Source organism: Phoenix dactylifera, chromosome 4 (assembly GCF_051530095.1).
Source record: "Phoenix dactylifera cultivar Ajwa chromosome 4, Ajwa_hap1_PhDact_Kaust_v1.1, whole genome shotgun sequence".
Lineage (NCBI taxonomy): Eukaryota > Viridiplantae > Streptophyta > Magnoliopsida > Arecales > Arecaceae > Phoenix > Phoenix dactylifera.
The window spans coordinates 40,707,630-40,731,921 of NC_143193.1; the positions used below are offsets into that span (position 1 = coordinate 40,707,630).

The following is a 24,292-nucleotide window of genomic DNA, read 5'->3' on the forward strand; positions in this document are numbered from 1 at the left end:
TCCCCAAACTTAATATAGATCGATTCTACCTCAACTTGACCAACTAATCCCTAATTTCTCTTAATATGGACCTAATTTGACTATCTTTGACTTATGATCTAACAAAATCAACGAGAAACTTGGTCGACTTTCTCTCTTGCACATTGTCTTCATGCATACAAAATTTTAGATTGAAACTAGATCCATCTTCAATTTCAACCAAAAATTGGGTTAATTAATAATGTTACCTAGTTTTAATTCTTAAATGTATCAAATTTTCAGACTAAGGATCATGACTAACCTAAATCTGTACTAGATTCAACTTATCATCATCTAAATTCCTATGCCTAACTAATTGATTAGGACTCAAGATTTCTTCCCCCAACTTAACACTAGTCAATTCCATCTCTGTTTCACCAAGTGCACCCTAATTTCTCTTATTCTAGTCATAGTTTGGCAAGCTTTGACTTCTAATCTTAAAAAGTCAAAAAGGACAAAAACTTGGTCAACTTTCTCTCTTACACACCCACTTTATGCACAAATTTTAAACAAGAATTTGATTCTTAACCCCATTCCTTTTGAATTATAAATAGGATTTTTTAATAAAGTTATGTAGGTTTCGTTCCTAAGGGCATCCTATTTTGGGACCCACAGTTGTAGCTAATCCTATACTTCTAGCAAATCTTAGCCATCTAAAGCCTCAACCTATAATAGCACTTCACCAACCATTGACATTTTGGACCTAAATTCCTAGAATTATCTAAAACCTCCACATAAAGCTATTGATCTAACCTTTTCCCTTCTCACCGGTAAATTACGCCCTCTATGGAGCCATTCTACTTTTTTTAGATCTTTTCACTCTTCTAGATCAATCCCTTTAGATCTGTTATGGCTTCTCCTATGGAAAATTGGGAGAATATTGGGTAAAAAAGAAGAAATTCTGGGAAAACGGAACCTCACCTTTTGTTATTTCTCTACTATATGTAGCCTAAATTCTAGAAGTAAAACTTAGGTTAGGTAAATCCACCACAAAATTGTATTTTTGCAAGGCAAAAAATCCTAGTCCAATGTCATCCAACAGAAGGAGTACATGAAGGAATCTAGAGAGTAATTGAACTAGAACTTGATGTCCTTCCTTTGCTCCAAGAATAAATCTCTCATTGTAATCCATTTTTTGATTTAGTTTGTACTATAGCATTTCTCTTTTTTTTGTAATTTTCTATGTTGAATCAATTTTGATCTAGTTTTCGAGCAGCACCAAGAAATGTCTCTTGAAGAGGCATTTGCTGCTGGCTCCTGGTACTCCTTGCTTGCAAGTAATTGCAGGTTTCATCACCAAATCAAGGTCGTATTCTAATCCTTTTTTTTTTCTTGCGAAGGCGTATTCTAATCCTTTCCCTTTTGTATCTTACCCAACATCTAGCATTAACCTTTCCTTTTTTTTTCTATTTTTAACATTTTTTTTTTTAATCGTAAAAGTTTGAAACAGCTCCACTCATGCATTCCAATTGAGGGGCCTGCCTCCGAGAGGACATCCCCATAAGGGATCCATGGAGGAAAAGCAAAGATGAAAAATAGGGTATTTAAATTGCTCTAAAAATTTATAATCCTAAAATATTAATGGATGCATGAACCTGTATGACTCCAATGGTAGCTGCGGTGTAGTCTTGGATTCTCATGTATAACCAGAAAAAGTTTATATTTATTGAATATTGATCATCACAACAAAAAAAAAAGAAACTATGTTACAAAAAAAATCCATGGATGCAAATGTCTTGATACTTTATTCTCCTCACTACGTGACATTAACAGGCCAGAGAAATGTTTTCACAAGGTACAAGACATACTACTACAAAAACATAACAGCATTTTACATCTAGGAGAGAGATCACATGTTCATATAGGTAACATTTTCCAAAGTATTTGATGTCGTTTAGATATTACAAAGTTCAAAGATCAATAAGCAACCGACTTGAGAGATATTGAACGGACAGTTCCCACTCTTGTTGAGTTGATTCTCCTAACTTAATCTTTTATTAAATTATACATATCTTATACAGTCATGAATATTTGGGCTTGTCCTGTGGTTAAACCCTTCTACATAGCACAAGAGATTATGGATTCAATTCTTAAATGGTGCACCCTCAAAAATATGGAACTGGTTAACTATAATGCTAGAAAATTCTAGGCAATAGACCAAGAATGTAATATCAACTTCAATGAGTAATCTAGGTAAGTGCAAGAGTGTGGGAGAATAGGAGTTTGGCTGGTAAATGTTAAGCATCCTCTTCATCCATTTGTGCTTCTTGTTCTCCCCTGCAATTGATTATTAAGGGCCTGTTCTTTGGTGGATAAATATCATAGGGAACTTGGTCAACTTTTTTTTTAACCAACTTACCTATATTCTCATGCTTCTTTAGATAGGTAAGTTATTTTCGAAAGGATAACATTTATCTATGAAATGGGGAGAAAGTCTTACACATCTTGAAGTTGGGTAAGTTATTTTTCCATCATCTAGAAAAATAATTTTTTTATTTTGTTCCTAAAATACATCTATCCCTATAATAATATAATAATAATATAGCATAACATACTAATAATAATAATATAGTACATATTATTATAATATCATATAAGATAATATAACATAATATAATATTATGAAATATAATATTATTGTAACTATAATATACTATTATATTGTATTATAGATTATTATAATTAGATTATAATATAATATATTATACAATATCATATAATATTATATATTTTGACATATTATATTATGTATTATAATATATTACATTATATACATATAGTATAATATATTATATTATCATATATAATATAATATAATATGATATTTATATAACAAAGGGTATTATGAGACATATGGATTGATATTAGCAACTTATCTGGGTAGTAGTAATGGGAAAAAATATGGGTAACAGATTCCAAAGCTATTTTCTAATGCATAAAAAAATATTGATAAATTATTTTGCTGTCTCAATATTGCTTGAGAAATACTTATTCAAAAAAATTCAGTTATTTGAGTAAATTTTTTATCCTTCAAAGAACAAGCCCAAAAGGTAAGCTTGGGAAGAACATGGGCACGGGGCTTTAAAAGGAGACGGGCATGCCGGAGCAGGCTATATTGTTTGTCATACTTGGGGCCAGTTTCCTCTACAATTGACTTTGATTCTGTTGCTTGAGCTTTGGATGGTATGGCGGGTGTTTATCTGACTGTTACAACCTTCCCTCGGGATATATAAACATCGGATTGAAGGCTACTCGCTTACGATTTTGCTCATGAATACTTTAGGAAGCTCAAAAAATGACTAGATATATTGATGGTTAAGTGGCTCATATTTCTAGAAAAGTGATAAGAAAATGCAGATAATTTACTTACACATATAATGACAGCTAATTTTAGACTTGACTGGACCTGACTGGAAATCCAGTAGTGGTACGAAAACGGAGAAGGTATGAGAAACTCAAAATCAATCACGGATCCTCTCTCATTATTGAGTGAGTGAAGTTTGCTGATATTCTTGGCACTGATAATGTCAGCCACCTCCTTTGCTCTTGACCACTAATCAGATCTCGGCTGGCTCAGAAGTTCAGTATATTTGTCATCATGTTGATCCATTCCCTTCAGGTGGTCGTCAGTCCTGCTTTTCCTTCAGTAGAAGCCTTGCTTGTAGGCCTCTCAGGCCCCTCCAGAGTAAAAGATAATTCCTTCCAACAACTATAACTTCAGTCTGCAGCACCCGAAGAAAGATAGATTGGAGCGGAGTCCGTGGCAGGTTTTCCGGGAGCCTCGGCGGCCAGCAGCAGGGCCACCACCTCCCTCATTGCCGGCCGCTTCTCCGGTTCGGGATGGCAGCAGGCCAGCCCCAACTTGAGCACCAACTCCATCTCCTCCTCCCGGAACTCCATCCCTTCTTCCGCCACCTCCACCAGCCGCCCCTCCGCATACATCTCCCTCGCCCACTCCACCAGCACCCAATCCTCATCCTCCACCCTCGCCGCCCTCTCAATCGGCCGCCGCCCGCACGCCGCCTCCAACACCACCACCCCGAAGCTATACACGTCACTCGCCGCCGTGGGCGTGGCCGCCATCGCCAGCTCCGGCGCCAGGTACCCCAGCGTGCCCACCACCCTCGTGCTGCTCGGCGCCGCCCCTCGCTCGTACAGCTTGGCCAGCCCGAAGTCTCCGAGCCGCCCCCGCATCTCGCCATCCAGCAGTATGTTGCTGCTCTTCACGTCCCGGTGGAGAACCACCTGCTCCCACCCCTGGTGCAGGTACTGCAGCCCCTCCGCCACGTCCGCCAGCACTCGCCGCCGCGCCGCCCACCGCATCGTCTCCCTCCTCCCTTCGCCGAAGATCCACTGGCTGAGGTTGCCATTGGGCATGTACCCGTACACCAGCATCAACTCGTTTCCTTTCCGGCACCACCCTCGGAGCGGGACCAAGCTCCGGTGCTGCAGCCTCCCTATGCTCGATATCTCCGCCATGAACTCCCGCAGCCCCTGCTTCGAGTTATGGGACACGCACTTCACCGCCACTTCCTCCTCCTCCTCCTCCTCCTCCTCTCGTCCTCCTCCCCCTTCAACTCCTCTGGATATCGAAACCGGGAGAACCCCCTTGTATACCTTCCCAAATCCACCGATTCCGAGAAGCCTCGCCTTGGAGAACCCATCAGTGGCGTTCGAGAGATCTTCATAGGAGAATCGCCGTGGCCAGTACTTCAGTTCCCACTCTTCGTCCTCCTCATCCTCTTCTTTTCCTTCTTCTTTCCGGATCTTAGCCCTCTTCTTTCTATAGTAGTAGTAGAAACCCGAGGAGAGGAAGAGGAGGGCAAGAGCAACGGATGCGCGAGAGACCCCGGCTATGAGCCCTGGAGATGGAGATGACGACGGGGACGAAGACTGGGGCAAGAAGACAGGGAGATTGGACGTGTTGAGCTCCCGCGCGGAGCCGCCGGTGTCGCTGAGGCTCCAGGCGAGAATCCTCTGAGCCTCCACCCACTTGACCTTCGACGCCGAGAAGCCGACAAACATCTCCGGCGAGACGTAGTTGGCGATCTGCGGGTCCCTGTAGGAGATCAGTGGCCGCGGCGGTCTCGGTTCCTCGGCGGCGGCGATTGTGACGTTGATTTGGAACCGAGGCCCATCGAATTCGATCCAAGCTCGGATATTTTTTCCCGATCTCATGTCAAGAGAAACGAACTCAAGTCCCGACGAGCCGTTCCGGTAGTAGCCGGCGGATTGAGTTGTAGCTGATTGAATGAAGTTGAGGTCGATGCCGACGTGGTTGCCGTCAGGATCGTAGAATTCCGGGTTCTGGCCGGTGTCGAACTCCACGGCGAGAAGCGGTGCCGGAGACTGGCGGGTGGAGTTGGAGAAGAGGCCGAAGTACTGGCCGGAGATGGCGCCGGGCGGCGAAGTGGAGTTGGAGAGGACGAAGGCGAGGCCGAACCCGGGGCTGCTCGGGATCTCGGGGAGGATGGAGAAGACGAAGGAGGTGGAGAAGGAGGAGAGAGTGCGGTTAGGACCGGTGGAGAGATGGAGGCGGGAGGGGAAGAAGGCGCGGCCGATGGAGTAGTAGTTGGAGTCGTTGGTGAGGCGGACGATGGAGGAGTCGATGCGGGCGTCGCCGATGAGGAGGAGGTCGGAGGTGTTGAAAGAGTTGAAGAGGAAATCCACGGCGGCGGAGGTGGCGGAGAGGGAGAGGAGGTGGATGACGGTGGTTAAGATCCGCTGCTTCATCCTGTCGGCTTGCTTCTCTCCGTTTTGTTCACGGAATGGAGTGGAATGGGATTGGTATGATTCGGTGGGGAAAGAGTGCGGTGGGCTGACCGTGCTGCGGCTGGTGGATGGGGCTTGCGGCCGCTGTTTTCCATCTAAAAGTTAATGCTAATACTTGTTCGACGAAAGTTCCGCCCGCACGTATTAGGGCGATATTGATTTATTATTTGTTGATAAAGCTTTTTCTGACCAGGCTGTTTTTATACTGGTTGTGGATTTTGTCCGACTTCTACCAACCAGGAGATTTTTTTTTTTTTTTTTAGCGTAGCAGAGAAATCTCTAGCAATAAATTTTCCAGGGTTGTGTTAATTTCTTGTTGCTTTTCGTTTAGTTAGCATGTAAATGTCAATGAAAAAAGAAAAGTTTTAGAAGAAATTATTCTAACATTGCCTGCACCGTGTATGCAGCCAATCATAACTATTGATTTCTGCAGTCTCCATCCATAAAGCAGTCTTCTCGGTGCACTTCTAATTATTTGCGGACAGGGCTATGTGATGCACACGGCATAGAATATAATTTCTCAAATTTTGGAAGGGTTTAGTATCAATAGAATAGCCTTTTTATGTGAGATTTTTTGTGCCATCAATGGCGATAATGTATGACTAGCATCATAGTTGGCTATACAATGTGTTCTAATATATATGAGATTTGGCTTGGATTTGTAGCTTCGATCCATTCTCTCACATCTAGGTGACTGATGTCATGTTGGATAATCAAATAGTTCAATTTATGAACAATCTAGTCTAAATGTGTGGATCTTGGGAAAAGTATAATTGTCAATTCCTTGCAAGGCATTTCTAGTTTCCATACTTTCTTATAAATTATTAATGTACAAAGTCTGACTTGGTGGATAGCAGATTGACCTTTGGATTCGGGTTTTGCCAAGAGTAAAATGCAATGACATTTAATTACAACATAAACATTAATATAGCAACAATTTGCCCGATTCGATTAATTGACTTGTTGGTTAGATTGGATTGAATACAAATATTCTTGAACAATTTAATGATGGTTTTCTATATAGTGAGAGGAATATGATTGGACAGCACAACCCTAATTTACTGATAGTTATCCAGCCTTTGGACGATCTTGTATCAATGATATGACCTTCTCACGAGATATTTGTATTGTAGTAGGGCATCAAAGTAGACAAAAATTGGTGTGAAGGTTGTTGGAGTTTTAATTTAAAAAAATTAAAATTTTCTTTCCTCTAACCTTTAGTTGTTTTAAATATTTTAAAATACTCTTTTGTGCGACACCGCTTTTAAAAGCGTTGTGACTTTTTGGAAGAAAATGTTGACTTCCGAAAATATACAGTGTTTCCGAAACATTATATATCTTTGGAACCATCACATCTCTTCGGTCTTCAAATAGAGTCTATAAATAGACTCCTCCAAGATTAATCCTAATCAAAAATCCAATCTCTCTCTTTTTCACTCGGACTCTATTTTTCAAGAATTTATTCCATAAGCAAAGTTCTTCCACTCTTCAACTTTTTACTTTCTATCTTTTTTTATCTTTTTTTTTTTCTGGACATCTAAAGGAGTCGGTCGGGTCAAGCCTCCCGAGCGACCGTGCTCGTTCGAGGAGAATCAGATTGAGCCAGGTTGTTGTACCTTGTGGACGAGATCGTTGCGAATCCGTACGTAGGGGACGAATCACATTTTTATGGCAGTATATATTACACGTCTGATTCAGACAAGTTGTTTTCAATTTTCTGAATTTATTTTAGTGAATTATTATTTTATAATACTATTATAAAATAATGATATAGCAATTTTTTGGCAATAATATTTCGAACAGTCTAAGAATGTGATCTTGATTACACTAGAAATTGTTATTTGATCGTTTATCAAATTTAGTTCAATTACATAAGACTAAATTTGGTTTTAATTAAATAGAATATAAAAGTTGTAAAAGTTTTCTTTTTCTCTTTATAAAAATCAATCCTTTTAGAAGGTCGAATTACTCTCAAAATTGTACAAACAGATATTTTGTAACTTTAAAAACTATACAGAATTTTTTTGCAGATTTAAAATATTTGTAGAATTTTTTTACAGCTTTAAAGTATGTGCAAAAATTTTGTGCAGATTAAAAATCTGTGTAGAAAATTACTGCAGCTTTAAAATCCGTGCAATCTACTTTCTGCAATTTTTAATTTTTGTGCAGATTTTTTTGCATCTTTAAAATCTATGCAGAATACTTCTATACTTTTAAAAGCCGTGTAGAAATTACTGTTGCTTAAAAAACTACGCATATATTAGCTGCTCTCAAAATATATAATGTTGCTTTGTAAAACGTATAGACAATACAAATTTACATTACTTGTTATATTTTTTTGTATGGTTATTTATTTTTATTAATATTATTACACGTTATTGTATTTATTTCAAAATTCAGAATCTAATTCAAAATTTTACGAATCAAAAAAGTACTAACAAAAAGATGAATCGGAATATCCAAATTCGTCATAAATTTATAAGACAACTCAAAAAGAGTAATATTATTTTTTAAAAATTTATCAAGTCGGAAAAAAACTTGGCAGATCATTTAACTAAGAGTTTATCTTTGGGTGAAGTCCTAGAATCATCGAGGGAGATGGAGCTTAAGCCCACTATTTGGTCAACGATAGTGGATACCCAACCTCTGTGATTAGAGATCCTATGAAGGGGGTTTAATATGGTAGAAACAAAATTGAATGAGTGATCGTGTCACAATACATTTTTGGAAATATATCTCCTCCCATCTATATAATGAGTGCTCTTATTAGCGCGACAAAAATATATATTGTAAAAGTCGAGTTATACTCTTAATAAGTCCAAGATAGAAAATCTGCAGGGTATTAGATCACAAATATCCTTAGAGGACTTATCCATGTGAGAAGTTTCGTATAGGATGCAACTAGGGGTTTGGGTTAATCTTAATAAAATTCTCATGAAAAATCAAGGGACTAAGCGCAAGGTTTTTAAATGGTGCTAACCGCATAAAGATCCAATTGATCCGTACCATGTGTAATAAGTAGATGTCTGAGTCAAAGGACCTAATTCAGAGTCTAATCTACTATGGTTTCTTTAGATAGATACTATCAACACTAAGTAAGGTTCAAGTCTATGGGGACACCTCACTCATTGCATCGTATAAGTTATCAAGATTTCTACTATATGATTTTCAAAAAAAATTAAACCTTTTGTGGGGGATTGTTGGAGTTTTAATTTAAAAAAAATTAATTTTTTTTATCCCCTAACCTTTAGTTGTTTTAAATATTTTAAAATACTTTTTTGTGATTTACCTCTATCAAAAGAGTTATGACTTTTTGGAAGAGAACGTTAGCATTCGAAAAGATATGGTGTTTTCAAAATATTACATATCTTCGGAGCCATCACATTTCTTTGGTCTTTAGATAGAGTCTATAAATAAACTTGTTGCAGAAAATTGGACCTGGGGGCGACCACTTAGCTGAGAAGGAGGAGCTCCGGCGAACACGGGCGGGCGGCGATCCGTCGGCGAGCGGCGTCCTCCGTGGGGGGCCTACAAAAAGCCGGTGGCCGGGGTTTCCGGCGCCGGCCCTCCGATGCTTAAGTCAAAGGGGGGCTTAATTTTGGAGAAGGAGAGGGACCGTATTTCCAAGTTCGAAGCCTCCCTTGGGAGGAAGAAGCCTCCGGCCCCCCTTTTAGAGGGAGAAGCTCCCCTTTTATAGGAAGAGTGGCAGGGTTACCTGTGATGTGACTGGGCGAATTAATGGGTTACCGTCATGATTGGACGTGGGCGTGGAAGTAATGAGTTGCCGTGGATGGCCCGTTCCCATCATGGGAGGAGATGGCGTGCAGCCAGAGCTTGCTTGTGGCGCGCAGTGCAGTACATTCTTGGGAATGATGAGGCGTTGACAGTCGTAGCAGGGTATGGTTCCTGATTAATATGTCGTGGCGTGGCCGGCAAGTAAAGCATGGTGCGGCAAGGCTGCTGCAGGGCATGGCCGCAGCATATAGACGACGAGGTCGGCCTTCTGAGATCAACTCGGCCTTCTGTGCTCGGCTTTCTGAGCTCGGCTCGGCCTTCATGAGCTTGGTCTTCTAAGCTCGGCCTGCATGATGAGCTCGGCCTGCATGATGAGCTCAGGCTTGTTGTCAGATTTGGGTGCTTTAATTGTATGTGTGGGGTGGTCTATTTTTTCCCCCAACACTACCCCCCGACTTCCGAGTTCGAGCTGCTTTTTGGCTCGGACGAAGGAAGTAGTCCAGTCGTCGATCATCCTGTAATATAGCCAAATATATATGGAGATCTGCGTGCTAAGTAGGGTATACCTCTCATGCAGTTGGAGTCAAGTGCTTTAGGTCGACTCAGCAGCCTTCTTTGGCTTGTGGTCGACTCAGCTCTCGAGAACGTCGAGACGACGCGACAGATCTTCCGCGTCGCACTTCTCCCAGCTGACAAGACGAAAATTCAGGCCATGAGCCCCCTTTTTTTATGTCAGAGTCGAGCGTCTCACGCCGAGGTCGGCAGCTTTGCTCCTCGACTAACTTTTGTGGACGCTCTTTTGTTCGGGGTCCGCTTTCTAGGGACGCCGGCACAATAGGAGAAATAGTTGCCATTGGAGATCCGTGTGGGCGTTGCTTTGTTGTTATCCACGAACATTTTGGGGGTGCTTTGTTGTCAATCACGAACGTTTTGGGGGGCCGCGAAGGTACTACCCCGTCATCCCGAGGTCGAGGGAGCTCGAGCTCACTGTCGACTCGTCGGGACATCTCGACCTTAGTCGAGGAGGCGCTACGGGAGGCCGCGAAGGTACTTCCCTGTTGTCGATGTCGAGCGCCACGGAGGGCCGCGAAGGTACTACCCCGTCTTCCCGAGGCCGAGGGAGCTTGGGCTCACTGTCGACTCAGCGGGGCATCTCGACCTTAGTCGAGGAGGCGCTACGGGAGGCCGCGAAGGTACTACCCCGTTGTTGGTGTTGAGCGCCACGGAGGGCCGCGAAGGTACTACCCCGTCTTCCCGAAGTGTCGAGGAGTCTGGGCACGCACTGTCGACACTCGAGGCATCTCGACCTTAGTCGAGGAGGCGCTACGGAGGGCCGTGAAGGTACTACCCCGTTGTTGGTGTTAAGCGCCACGGAGGGCCGCGAAGGTACTACCCCATCTTTCCGAGGCCGAGGGAGCTTGGGCTCACTGTCGACTCAGCGGGGCATCTCGACCTTAGTCGAGGAGGCGCTACGGGGGGCCGCGAAGGTACTACCCTGTTGTTGGTGTTGAGCGCCACGGAGGGCCGCGAAGGTACTACCCCGTCTTTCCGAAGTGTCGAGGGGTCTGGGCACGCATTGTCGACACTCGGGGCATCCCGAACTTAGTTGGGGCATCATTGGAGATACATACAGGAGATGGACTTCGTTGGCCATCGTGCGCCCTTATTCGGAGCGGGGCGACGTTGGAGATAGGGATACCCGTAGGTCGTTTTTTGGATTCTCCGACCTGAAAATAGATGAAATATTGAAATTATTTGAAGCCAAAGTGGCGTCCTGTACCTTTTGAAGATATTCTGATGGCTCTCGAGCTTCGAAGTCCCTCAGGACCTGGCTCAGCACCGGCCTTCTTTGGCTCGATTTTCTGGGAGGTGTTCTGCGCTCGGGCTTCTGAGCTCGGCAGCCTGCTGAGCTCGGCCTTCTGAGCTCGGCTTGCATGTGCTCAGCCTGGATGTGACTGCTGCAGGTCGTGGCTGCAGCATGTGGATAACGAATTCGGCCTTTTGAGCTCGGCTCGGCCTGCATGAGCTCGGCCTGGATGAGACTGCTGCAGGTCGTGGCTGCAGCATGTGGATAACGAGCTCGGCCTTCTGAGCTCGGCTCGGCCTGCATGAGCTCGGCCTGGATGAGACTGCTGTAGGTCGTGGCTGCAGCATGTGGATGACGAGCTCGGCCTTCTGAGCTCGGCTCGGCCTGCATGAGCTCGACCTGGATGAGCTCGGCTCGGCCTGCATGAGCTCGGCCTGGATGAGCTCGGCTCGGCCTTCTGAGCTCAGCTCTCTGACCTCGGCCGGCGCTTCGGTGATGGCGATGCTCTGAAGGAGAGCAACGTCACGAGCGCCATCGTAAGGACTTACACCCATGAGGAGGGAGTACATAACTCTCCTTCTCCAGACCTCAGCTTTTATTTCTCTTTTCCTCCAACTCGTTGATATGAGACTTGGGCTACTACTTCTCATTGGTTGCCCCCACGTACGTCGTTGTAACGGGAGCCATGCCTGATTCGAGATGGCTCGGGAGAGTTTTTTCCTCTGCTTAACATGAACCCGTGGAGGCGGCACAGGAGGAGCCTCCACTTGTTGCAGGCTTTGGGCTGCAATGGCCAGCGCTTGGACTTGCTGCACTAGCGCGTCGAAGTGCTCGGGTTGGACTTGTGGAACTTGATCTGCCGGAGGTCTTGGTGGTGGATTCTGGACTGAGCGCCCGGGGCTTGGAGCATGATGCCGGGAGGTATCAGAGACTCCTCTGCTCCTTAGTTTCATGGCCACAACTCGGGCCCTTCCTCTAGCGCCAACTGTTGCTGGAAATTGGACCCGAGGGCGACCACTTAGCTGAGAAGGAGGAGCTCCGGCGAACACTGGCGGGCGGCGATCCGTCGGCGAGCGGCGTCCTCCGTGGGGGGCCTGCAAAAAGCCGATGGCCGGGGTTTCCGGCGCCGGCCCTCCGATGCTTAAGTCAGAGGGGGGCTAAATTTTGGAGAAGGAGAGGGACCGTATTTCCAAGTTCGAAGCCTCCCTTGGGAGGAAGAAGCCTCCGGCCCCCCTTTTAGAGGGAGAAGATCCCCTTTTATAGGGAGAGTGGCAGGGTTACCTGTGATGTGACTGGGCGAATTAATAGGTTACCGTCATGATTGGACGTGGGCGTGGAAGTAATGAGTTGCCGTGGATGGCCCGTTCCCATCATGGGAGAAGATGGCGTGCAGCCAGAGCTTGCTTGTTGCGCGCAGTGCAGTACATTCTTGGGAATGATGAGGCGTTGACAGTCGTAGCAGGGTATGGTTCCTGATTAATATGTCGTGGCGTGGCCGGCAAGTAAAGCATGGTGCGGTAAGGCTGCTGCAGGGCATGGCCGCAGCATATAGACGACGAGGTCGGCCTTCTGTGCTCGGCCTTCTGAGCTCGGCAGCCTTCTGTGCTCGACAGCCTTCTGGTCTCGGCCTGCTGTGCTCGGCCTTCTGTGCTCGGCAGCATGGATGAGCTCGGCAGCCTTCTGAGCTCGGCTCGGCCTTTTGAGCTCGGCTCGGCCTGCATGAGCTCGGTCTTCTGAGCTCAGCAGCAAGGATGAGCTCGGCAGCATTCTGAGCTCGGCTTGCATGAGCTCGGCTCGGCCTTTTGAGCTCGGCTCGGCCTGCATAAGCTCGTTCTTCTGAGCTCGACAGCAAGGATGAGCTCGGCAGCATTCTGAGCTCGGCTTGCATGATGAGCTCGGCTCAGTCTTCTGAGCTCGGCTTTCTGAGCTCGGCTCGGCCTTCATGAGCTTGATCTTCTGAGCTCGGCCTGCATGATGAGCTCAGGCTTGTTGTCAGATTTGGGTGCTTTAATTGTATGTGTGGGGTGGTCTATTTTTTCCCCCAACAAAACTCTTCTAGAATTAATCCTAATCAAAAATCCAATCTCTTTCTTTCTCACTGGTATTCTGTCTTCCGAAAGTTTCTTCCACAGACAGAGTTTTTTCACTCTTCAACATTTTATTTTCTATATTTTTTTTATTTTTTTATCTTTTCTTCTTTTCTGAACATCTGAAGGAGTCGGTCAGGTCAAACCTCTCCAGTGATCATACTCATTAGAGGAGGAATAGGCTGAGTCGGATTGTTGTACCTTAGGGACATGATCACTGCAAACCCGCACGTAGAGGGCGAATTATGTTTTTAGAGCAGTGTAGATTGCATGCCTCGATCTACGCAAGTTTTTTTCAATCTTTTAAATTTATTTTAGAAAATTAGTTTTATAATATTACTATAAAATAATAATATAGTAATTTTTAGGTAATAATATTTCCAGCATAGATGGTGTATGAGTAATCTCATAGTGGGCTGTACATTGTACTCCTAGAATTTGAGGCTTTTACGTGGACTTGTTACCTTGATCCATTCTCTCACATCTCTCTGCAGGATGTATGGTCGTTGTCATGTTGGTTGATCAACTATTCAATTTATTCACAACCTACTTTATGTATATAAATCTTTTGAAAACTATAGTTGTCGTTTCCTTACAAGACAATTTTGAGAGTCTAGAGACCTCTTGAACTACCTTGTAAATTGGCAATGTACAAAGTATGACTTATTAAGTTGGTTGTTTAACCTTTGAATTCAAGTTTTTTTTGGCAAGACTCGGCTGCAAAGGTACAATTGCAACTTGAATACAAATCCGTCAACATCTTGCCCAATTAGGTCAATTGACTTATTGATGATGTTTTTATATGTTAAAAAAAAAAAAGATTTTGATCCCCTTAATTTTGCTCGTATTACACACCTACCTGCCACTTTAAAAAGTTTTTTAGTTAAATCCTTTACATTACATTTTTATTGCAATGTGATCCCTCCATCCATATCCATTAACTGGGTACTATATATTGCATCATGTAATTATCATGTGTTGACTTAAACATATTTTTAGGACGAAAATATCTTTGGTTATGGGTGGCTCATGACCTCTATTCTATTCTGATCTCCATCTTTCTGTACACAATTATATCTAATTATGATCAACCACTTGCTAGAGAAATTTTGGGAGCTCAAGCATCGTGGGAAGCCTAAGCGACCTAAAAGATAAGTCCTCTCGTACCCATGAGCGCTATTATTAGGGGGCGTTTGGTACGGGGTGATCGTCCCTGGATCAAGAATGATGTGAGTGGAGGTGATGAGATCACCATGTTTGGTTGCACCACGGTGATCCTACATGGCGGTGATCCTAAATCACCTCCACTCCTCAAATCACCGCCCAACCCAGTGATGGAATATCCGTCCTTGAGGTCGGAAATCCAAGATCACCCCAGAACAGTGATCCTGGGTTGAAAGTTAAAGACAAAAATACCCCTCAATTTAGCAGAAAAATTGATATATCAATATAGCATCAATATATTATGTCAATGTTATATATATATAATATTATGTTGATATTATATATTATATTAATGATATATATTATATTATAATATATTACTAATCATATTATTATCATATTATTATTGAAGGATAATTTTAAATTATAGTAGAAATATATTATTATATTTTATATTTATATAATGAAAATATTTAAAATATTACTCTTATTTATCTTATTTTTATAATCAAAATAATTATTAGTATTAAAAAATCTATTATAAGTATAAATAAAAATATCAATTCTATAATAAAAAATAACATATTTTTATAAGATTAATAATTTATAAGAGTAATAAATATATTTTTATAGAATATATTAATAATTAATATATTGATAAATATATTAATATTTTATTATAATATATTTTATATGATTAATAAATATATGATAAGGGCTACTAAAAGTAGAATATGTGACAAAATTATGGAGCTATTATAGGAATTAGCATATTGACTTACATTTTTGATTCATGAGAATTAAAAATACATAAAAAAATTCATCTAAGATATATCAAGGGTATTTGTGGTATTATGTGGTCGGTGATCTTAAATCTCCATACCATACCAAACAAGTTACTCATGAATACTCGGAGATTTTTAATCACTGGACCATGGCCTACCAAACACATTGATCTTAAATCACTGGAGATCAAATCATCCTAGTATTTGGATTATCGGAGATCTTAGATCACCGTGGTGATCCTGTTGGGGTTACCAAACGTCCCCTTAGTGCATTAACCTCACTCTCCACTTTTCTTTGACAAGAAAAACAAAAAGAATGACATGAAATGAGAGATAATAAAAAGAGACGAGGGAGATGGCTGGGATAGATAAGGGGTGAGAACAAAATCGAAGGCTGCTACTCTGCCAAGTCGTATTAGAAGAGAGAGTAATAGCCTGTCTCCTCCACCATCTATTGCTACCATCCCCTCGTTCACCTTTTCTTCTCTTCTTGCTCTTCCTCTACGTTAGAAAAAAAGTAGAATTAGCAATGTGTAGAAGAAGCTGGTCGCCTCAATAGAAGAGAATGTAAAAGGTAAGTAGGAAAGCATATATTTGTGGCCTTTCCTACTCCCTTTTCCCCTTTCTTTCTTGATCAAATTAGAAAAAAGGAGAATTTTTTCAACCCACTCAACTTGATTCTCTTAAAAAACTTTAGAAAAAAAATAAAATTTTTTGATGACAATAGGGTCTAGATCCTCTTTTTTCATTAATCATCATAAACTGAGATATATAGTCTCTAAGTATACTAGAGAGGTCCATCCTTATATAATTCAGGTTAGATGCCTCTTCTAGTTCAAACAGAACTCAACTTTTCCAAAATAGACATGATTAATGAGAACAAATATTAAAAATCTAAAATCTTCCAAAAGGTCGATCTCGACTTCTACATTGACTTCTACCTAATTCTTTGTGAATTCGAAGATATATTTGATCAAAATCTTTTCAAAAAAAAAAAAAAAGATTGATCGGCCCATTTTTGAGGCCCAAATAATAGAATTTAGACCTAACCGGTCGATGTGCTACATCCTTCAAGGTGCGACACTACATCGTAGATCTCAAAATATTACTTAATTTAGAAAAAAAATTACAATCGAGTATTGTACAACCAATTATAGCCTTTAAAAGCTTAGCATCCGATTTGGTTTCCTGACATGGTGGACCTTACTTCTGAACTCTATTAAATTCTCTCATAGTAGCCAAAATGGTCAACATCGATTCTGATAATTCTCCTAGATCATTTTTTCTAGTTGCTACCTTCCAGTTTGGTAATTTTTTGCCTCCTTAATTAGCTTGGGAAACAAAAAGTTTGTAAGATATCTGGGGCTGATAGAGAACAAGCTAGGGCCCAAGTTGGTGCTGCTATCATTGACTCCTCTAAAACTCTCTCTCTCTCTCTCTCTCTCTCTCTCTCTCTCTCTCTCCGAGAGGGAGAGAGAGAGAGGGGTGTGGTAGCGAAAGGTTGTAAGAGGCTGGTTCCTCTTGACTATCGGAGGCAGAGAGAGAGAGAGATAGATCTGGTAGTAAAAGGTTGTGAAAGGCTGGTTCCTCTTGACTATCGGAGGCAGAGAGAGAGAGAGATGTGATAGTGAAAGGTTGTGAGAGGCTGGTTCTTCTTGACTATCGGAGGCAGAGAGAGAGAGAGAGATAGATGTGGTAGTGAAAGGTTGTGAGAGGCTGGTTCCTCTTGACTATCGGAGGCAGAGAGAGAGAGATGTGGTAGTGAAAGGTTGTGAGAGGCTGGTTCCTCTTGACTATCGAAGGCAGAGAGAGAGAGAGATGTGGTAGTGAAAGGTTGTGAGAGGCTGGTTCCTCTTGACTATCGGAGGCAGAGAGAGAGAGATAGATGTGGTAGTGAAAGGTTGTGAGAGGCTGGTTCCTCTTGACTATCAGAGGCAGAGAGAGAGAGAGAGATGTGGTAGTGAAAGGTTGTGAGAGGCTGGTTCCTCTTGACTATCGGAGGCAGAGAGAGAGAGAGAGATGTGGTAGTGAAAGGTTGTAAGAGGCTGGTTCCTCTTGACTATCGAAGGCAGAGAGAGAGAGAGATGTGGTAGTGAAAGGTTGTGAGAGGCTGGTTCCTCTTGACTATCAGAGGCATACAAGGGTAGGGAGGCCGTCCACTTTATCATGAAGTTTTTGAGGCGGAGGAGCCTTCAATCAACTCACAGCGACGGGCATTACACAGAGCCCACTGTGGCCATCAATTTCAAGACCATCATCAAGGTGGTACTAATTTATGGAGTTTTTTTATTCTGTTCAATGGAATTGAAGTACTTATTTTTCCATGATTTGGTCTCTCTCTTTGGATGAAAAATCTATTTTTTTATCATTATTTTTTAATTTGCCATTGGTCACCATGGTACGCATCGTCAAATTAGGCCGCTTGCAACATCTCCAATGACATTGAGAGAGATGGAAGCGATATAAATGGAGACCAAGGAATGAGAGGTGCATATGGAAGCGTATATGATGGGTAAAGAGCATTGATAAGAGGAAGGAAATTTTTATTATAATAACCTTCAATGGCATTATAGTGGAGATGGATGGAGGGATCACACATTGCAACAAAAATATAACATCAAAGATTTAATAAAAAATCTTTAAAGTAGAGGGGTGCAAAACTTGGACAAAGTTATGGGGGTCAAAATATAACTTTCCTTATATTAAAAGTATATGTTTGGATAATACAATGTTAGTTTACTAATAATTATCCAGCCTTTGTTAACAGAGGATTATATATATCATTGTTTCTTATGGCTTGTGAATTTGTTAATTTAAATATAATAATCTAGATGTAGGTTTTGACTTTTTTTTCCCCCTCCAAGATAAATCAAAGATGTCCAATTAGGCCCTTAGATAAAATACTCCAAATAATCTATAAATTCACTCTGCTAATGTTGTGGTTTATGCAACTAATCTTTATAATGTGTTAATGCAAGTATACCTAATTTGGTAAAGTACATCTAGATGACCTCCCCAAGTTAGATTATCCAAGGAATTTTCTTGCCACCATAAAGGATGGGGATGAGGCCAAGCCAATCACATTCATAATTAAATTGTGCTAGCTGCATTCCAATGCTTTGATTAGGGCTTTTTGAATATTTATACTCTCAATGAGGATAAAGTAACAAAATGGATGATATGTCCATTTCAGAAGATGTTTGTTCTGAATGTGAGCTCAATTTACTGGCTCCAATATTTGCCGAAAATAAAATGGATAGTACTTGTCCATGTTGATCACCAACCACCAGATGTTGATTCCTCAAACATTCCTTTTCTAAATGCTTTCCTTATAGAGTCTTGTGATCCATGCTCCAATGTAAGAAGCAATTATTTTAGAGTTCACTTAATTCTATTTTATTTCGATATTAAACTTTATGACAAAAAGTTGATAAGCAAAATTTTGTCATGTGAGTAAGTACAAAATAGTAAATGAATATTAATACAAGTATGCTATAATAAAGTTTATATTGTATAACCTAAAGAATGATTTAAAAATATTTTCTTTAAGAATAAAGAAATGATAGGATTTTACAAATCCCATCACAATATATAATTTCATAAAAATGAAGAAATACAAACAAAAGAAATGAAAAGAAAAAAAGTATCTTTATTTCTATTTGGATTGGTTAGGTTAAGGTTACTTAGGCTTAACATATTAAAATGAAGTTAAATTTGAGCTCTTGGTCTAGAATTTCTGTAAACCATATATGTTAGGTCAAAGATATTATGGAATGTATGCACTCAAACAAAAAGAATCAAGCAAAAAGATTTATATCAAGTATGAAAATTAACATATAGTGTAAAATTTATCCTAGAAATCTATGAAATTTAATATCAGCTCTCTTACAATCTTGTACTGATGAATGATGACACAATCTAGCCATAGATTTCAAATTTTCATGTGTGGAAATAATGTTTTTTCACTTGTTTACTTCAGTTTATTATGGATGCACTTGTAGCGACATGTCCATGTCTCTTGGATGTTCTATTGTTAATAGTGGAAGAGTAGTTTTCTCATGTTCCAGTCTTGTATTTAAAATAACTAATGAGTATTTTTGAAGTTACAGTTCTCACAAGAATAATTTTACCTTCTCTTCCAAGTAATAAAAAGTTATTCTATCACTCAGTTTCTTTCAAAGTTTCTCCCTCTTTGTACTTCATTTTGGTGTAACAGGCAGCAGTTGGGTCGTTTGTCAAGCACTACGGCAAATTGATTTTGGTGCCAGAGCCAGGTTTGGCTCAAGATGGGTGCAAGGGCTTGTTTTATAGTTTCATTGCTATAGCTGAGATCCTTCAAAAAATAAAAAGGAAAAAAAAGACCTATGAGTAGTTGTATGGGCTTTGAAGAGTGGGAACATCCTTCCATGAGAACTGTTTCATTAAAGTTTCATATGAGTCTATTTTCAATGGAGAAAATTATTAGTTTTGTAGTATTAGGATTAAGACTTTCTTTTTCATAGCTTCTTTGGAGTCTAATTGAAAATTGTTATGCAAATGCAAAAGTTTTGAAGATACAAGAGAAGGAAATTGAATTGAAGAAGTGTAAAAAGGATACAAGAGCCTTGCTTGTTATTCAACAAGATTTGAATAAATTTATCTTTCCTCGAATTTCAAATGCAACTAAGTTCAAATAATTCTTAAGAGTGTTTTGAAGTGGGAGTTTGATGGTGATAACAAAATAACAATTACAAAACTTCAGCGTTGGGAATTTGAGACTCTGCATAAAAATGTTTTGAAAATATATCTAATTAGCATGTTATAGTTAAGATTTCAGAAGTCCCCTTATGAAATCTAATATCAACAGACCTGTCTTTTTATTTGCTTAAAAACTAATGATTTTTCTTCTAGAATATGAACAAGTAATAGGCTAGGAGAAAGCAATGTGGAGCATGCCTTTCAATTTAAGGTGGAATGTTCGGAACAATCTAAAGGTGATGATGGCAGGAACAAAAAATTACTAAATGAGGACAAGGAAAGGTTGGTTTATTACCGTGGTTGTCGCACAGTAAGAGAACAAGGATCAAGCACATCCAAAAGTCGATGGAGCAAAAATGGTCAAAAGGGAAGCCGAACTGGTGAAAAAGGCAACCAATATTAGAACTACAAGGTGAAATAATGCAACTTTTGCAAGGAGTATGGGCATAGAATCATGTAGCTATGAGACAGTAAAAGAGCAAGGAAATCATGTCAGAGAAAAAGGTGGAAGGTAGCTTGTTTCTTACTCATCTTAATCCCAAACATAGTAACTATTATATGTGGCTTTCTAGATAATGGTTGTCACAACCCATGTCAAGAAGCAATCAGCTCTTGCTTAGCATGGACAAATCCATCATATTGAAAGTGTTGATTTAATCAAACTTGAGTTGCTACAGCAGAGCTCACTAATCAAATGTGCAGAAAGTAACAGAGGCAATATTCTGAAGAGATTTTTCTTATGTCTTTTAGACTTCCTTACAAGACTTCCTTACAAGACAGCAGAGCTTACAAATTTTCTTAAAACATATTGAACAGATCTGGAACATTAAAGAGAGCAGACATGATCATAGAGAAATGAAGAGACACATTGACCATACAACTTGGACTGCATAGGAAAGACAACAGTAATTAAAACAGGTTCTAAGTGCATTAACTTCCAACAAAAAGTGCAGCTTCATGGTGACAAGTAAAGATTGAAGGAAAGGGGACTATTGCTTGGACTAAATCATGTATGAAAATGGTCATTTGTGATATTTTCTTGTGTACTTGGTTAGGCCCATAATTTACTCAACGTAGCACTAATTTGGGAAAGGTTATTCTGTTATTTTGATGATGGCATGTCTAAAATTAGATGCAAAACTTTGATGTGGAGAGTGAAAATAGAATGTTTCTCCCCAAATTTTATAGTCTTGATGAGTGTGCTATAGTTGCTAGTGTCAAGATGAATCTTGGCTTTGGCATTTATAGGTACTTGCATTCCAAATCTTTGAAGTTATTAAACTAGAAACATATGATACATGGTCTTCCTTTTGTGTATGTGTTGAAAAAAATGCATGAATGATGTGTATATGGGAAGCAACATTGGCTGTCATTTAGCATTGGCGAGTCTTTGAGAGCTAAAGTGCCTCTAGGACTTGTTCATGCCGCTATATGCGGACTAATGAACATCTTATTCTGATCAAGAGGAAATATTTTCTCTAAAGGTGTTAGCTTTCCAAGCTGATGAAGTGTCCGGCAGTTATACCAAATGACCTAAAATCAAATTCCATGTTCCTTAGGATATGGGGGTTTAAGAATATTTGGGGGAGGGTTGCCCCATTTAGGTTATTGGGCTCAAACCCTTTCTATTAGAGAGAGAGAGAGAGAGAGAGAGAGTTAGTATTTTCTCTTATTTCTTGATAATTGTACTTGAGTTCTAGATTTATTTTATACTCAAAAATCTAAAGCTTTTGACAAGTTCTAAGAATTCAAAGCCTTTGCAGAAAGTAGGCAAGTAATCCAGATACTCTAAACAAATGGGTGGGAAGTTCTTATCAGATGATTTTGGAGCCTTATTAAGCAAAATATAATCCAAAAGAAGCTGACTATATGACATCCAGAGCAAAGTAGTTTGCCGAAAAAAATTAGAATTGTCATCGAAATCACTTGAAGCATGCTGAAAGTGAAGCAACATCCCGATGATTTTCAGGCATAAGCAAAAGCAATAACAATGTTGCTCCACCATATATCTCCTGTAAAAGTGATTCATTATATAATTCCTTACAGAGCTTGGTTTCAAACAAAGGTGAAGGTGAGTGATAAAAGTTTTTGGTTGACATTGATTCTAAAGGTCTGAAATGTTAGATCATAATGCTATTTGCTGGATATAATAGTGAAAGTACATGTCGGTTGTATAATTCAATTACTAAGAAGTTAATTATACAGCATGCGTTATCTTTATTGAAAACATTTGGAACTAGGTTGACATTGAAAGATAGCAAACTACAATTGCAAGGGAAGATGCAGAACTTTCGCATTAAGGTTACCAATGAAATTTCAAACTCCTTCAAGTCCTAGTTTTCTAATCAGAAGTCCAGTTAATAGTTACCCAAGGAATTCTAGCACCCCAACAATTAGTTAAACCATCATCTTACTAGCCCCCCATGTCTTGCATGTGGATCCTCGTGAAATGGACGTCAACTCTCCAAAGAACGCAAAATCTCTTAGAGATCCTTACAAAACTTGCATTTATGTTTTTGTGGTTGCAAAAACAATGTGTTACAAAAAGGTAGCAACAAAATAAAGGAAAAGAAAAGGATCGAGTCAGTGAAAAAGGAAATGACAACAATTGAGAGAAACAAGATTAGTTAGTTTCCTTCCTCTCTTGATGGATGAGGCCCAATCGGCCTTCATCAAATGCCGGTCTATCAATGAAAATTTCTTATCGGCTCATGAAATGGTAGCTTACTGTAAGAAATTAAAGCATAGGGACATTCTCTGAAAGCTTAATTTTGAGAAGGACATTCGATGGAGTCAATCGAGAGTTTGCTTTCAAATGGTGAAAGCAGGACTTGTCCTGGCCAAATGGATTTTGTGGACTTGCTTTGTTCTGTTCTCTGCCTTGGCAGCGACATTAGTGGATCAAATGCAAACCAGGGCAGCGGCAAGGTGACCCATTTTTCATACTTATAAAACAGATTTTTCATGATTTACTAAGTCATATTTTTCAGATTACATAACATAACACATAACATATTTTAAAATAATCATAACATTAACATGCCGGACTCGTTTAACTAAGTATAAAATAGATATCATAATTAATATTTAATCAAATAATTATCATTTTACCAAAAATTTAGAAAATACACTTTAAAGCATTATGTTACTTACCTATTATTACTTCAAAATCCGACTTCAGTTAGACAGATCAGGTGCACCTATTTTAATATAATTAAAATATCATAAATTTCATCATCTTTTCAGAAGTCAAAAGCGAAGTCAAAATTAAACACTAATGGAGAATGACTCCCAGAGGAAGTTCCTAGGGTTTTGGCCAGTATTTGGATCGATCCAGGACTCCCGGAGTCCATCAGAGTTAAGGGATCCATCGCGTGCAACAAGCACGTGTTGGGCTAATCGGGCCTCGTCCATCGGGCAAGCCCACAAGTTGGGCTGCATAGGATCGAGCTGGGCCTGTCCACTCTGGGCCGGCCCACAATCCCTAGACTTTTTTTTTCATTTCATTGAGTCGGAAGATTGGGCTGCTCAAGTGGACTAAGCTAGTTAATTGGTCTCACATTCTCACCCCCCCCCCCCCCCCCCCCCCCCCCCTCCAAAAATTTCGACCACAAACTTAACTTATTTAAGGCTTAGACTTTAAAAGTACTCGGCCATTATTTCGTCCTTGAGCTCCCAAATAATCTCCCTCCGAGAGTGCCTACTCACAGAATTTTGAATACTTATTGAATTCACAAGACTCATTGAATTCTTTTGATCTTCTTCTAAAAGAAGGCTAATATCCCAATATTAGATTAAAATGCCGTAATTCTTTGCCGAAGAAATTAATTGCTCTTGATTAATCTCATATAGAGTCCATAATCGGATTAACAGATATAGGAGAAAGCTTTAGCATAAAATGTTTTTCGTAATTTATAATCCTCTTTCTTTTTTTAACTTCGCTTGTAATTAATCGATCTATCACAAGATTAGATCATAAACAACTCCAATCCACCCCTCGTAGAATATTCATCACGGTCGATAGATAACCACATTTTTTTTCAATCAGATAGAGGGTTGATATTAATTGAAGAAGTTCAAGCTTCAGATTTTGGAGAAAAGAGGTATACACCAAACTATTCTGGATTCAAGATCAAAAATCGATGATCTATTAATGCTAGTCTCAAGATGCCAACAATTTCTTTAGC

At 40.3% G+C, this 24,292-nt stretch overlaps 1 protein-coding gene across 1 annotated transcript; it reads right to left on the reverse strand.

Annotated features, from left to right (window-relative positions):
• Window positions 1-3,296: 3,296 nt before the first annotated feature.
• On the reverse strand, window positions 3,297-6,169 carry LOC103696642 (Concanavalin A-like lectin protein kinase family protein). The gene has a single exon (XM_008778327.6). It carries the CDS (start codon window positions 5,749-5,751, stop codon window positions 3,736-3,738), a length of 2,016 nt encoding a protein of 671 aa, XP_008776549.2. The 5' UTR covers window positions 5,752-6,169; the 3' UTR covers window positions 3,297-3,735.
• Between the last annotated feature and the right edge of the window lie 18,123 nt (window positions 6,170-24,292).

What these genes read in the sequence shown, in the direction of transcription:
- LOC103696642 (XM_008778327.6), bottom strand. Translation starts at nt 5,751, where the DNA reads ATGAAGCAGCGGATCTTAACCACCGTCATCCACCTCCTCTCCCTCTCC.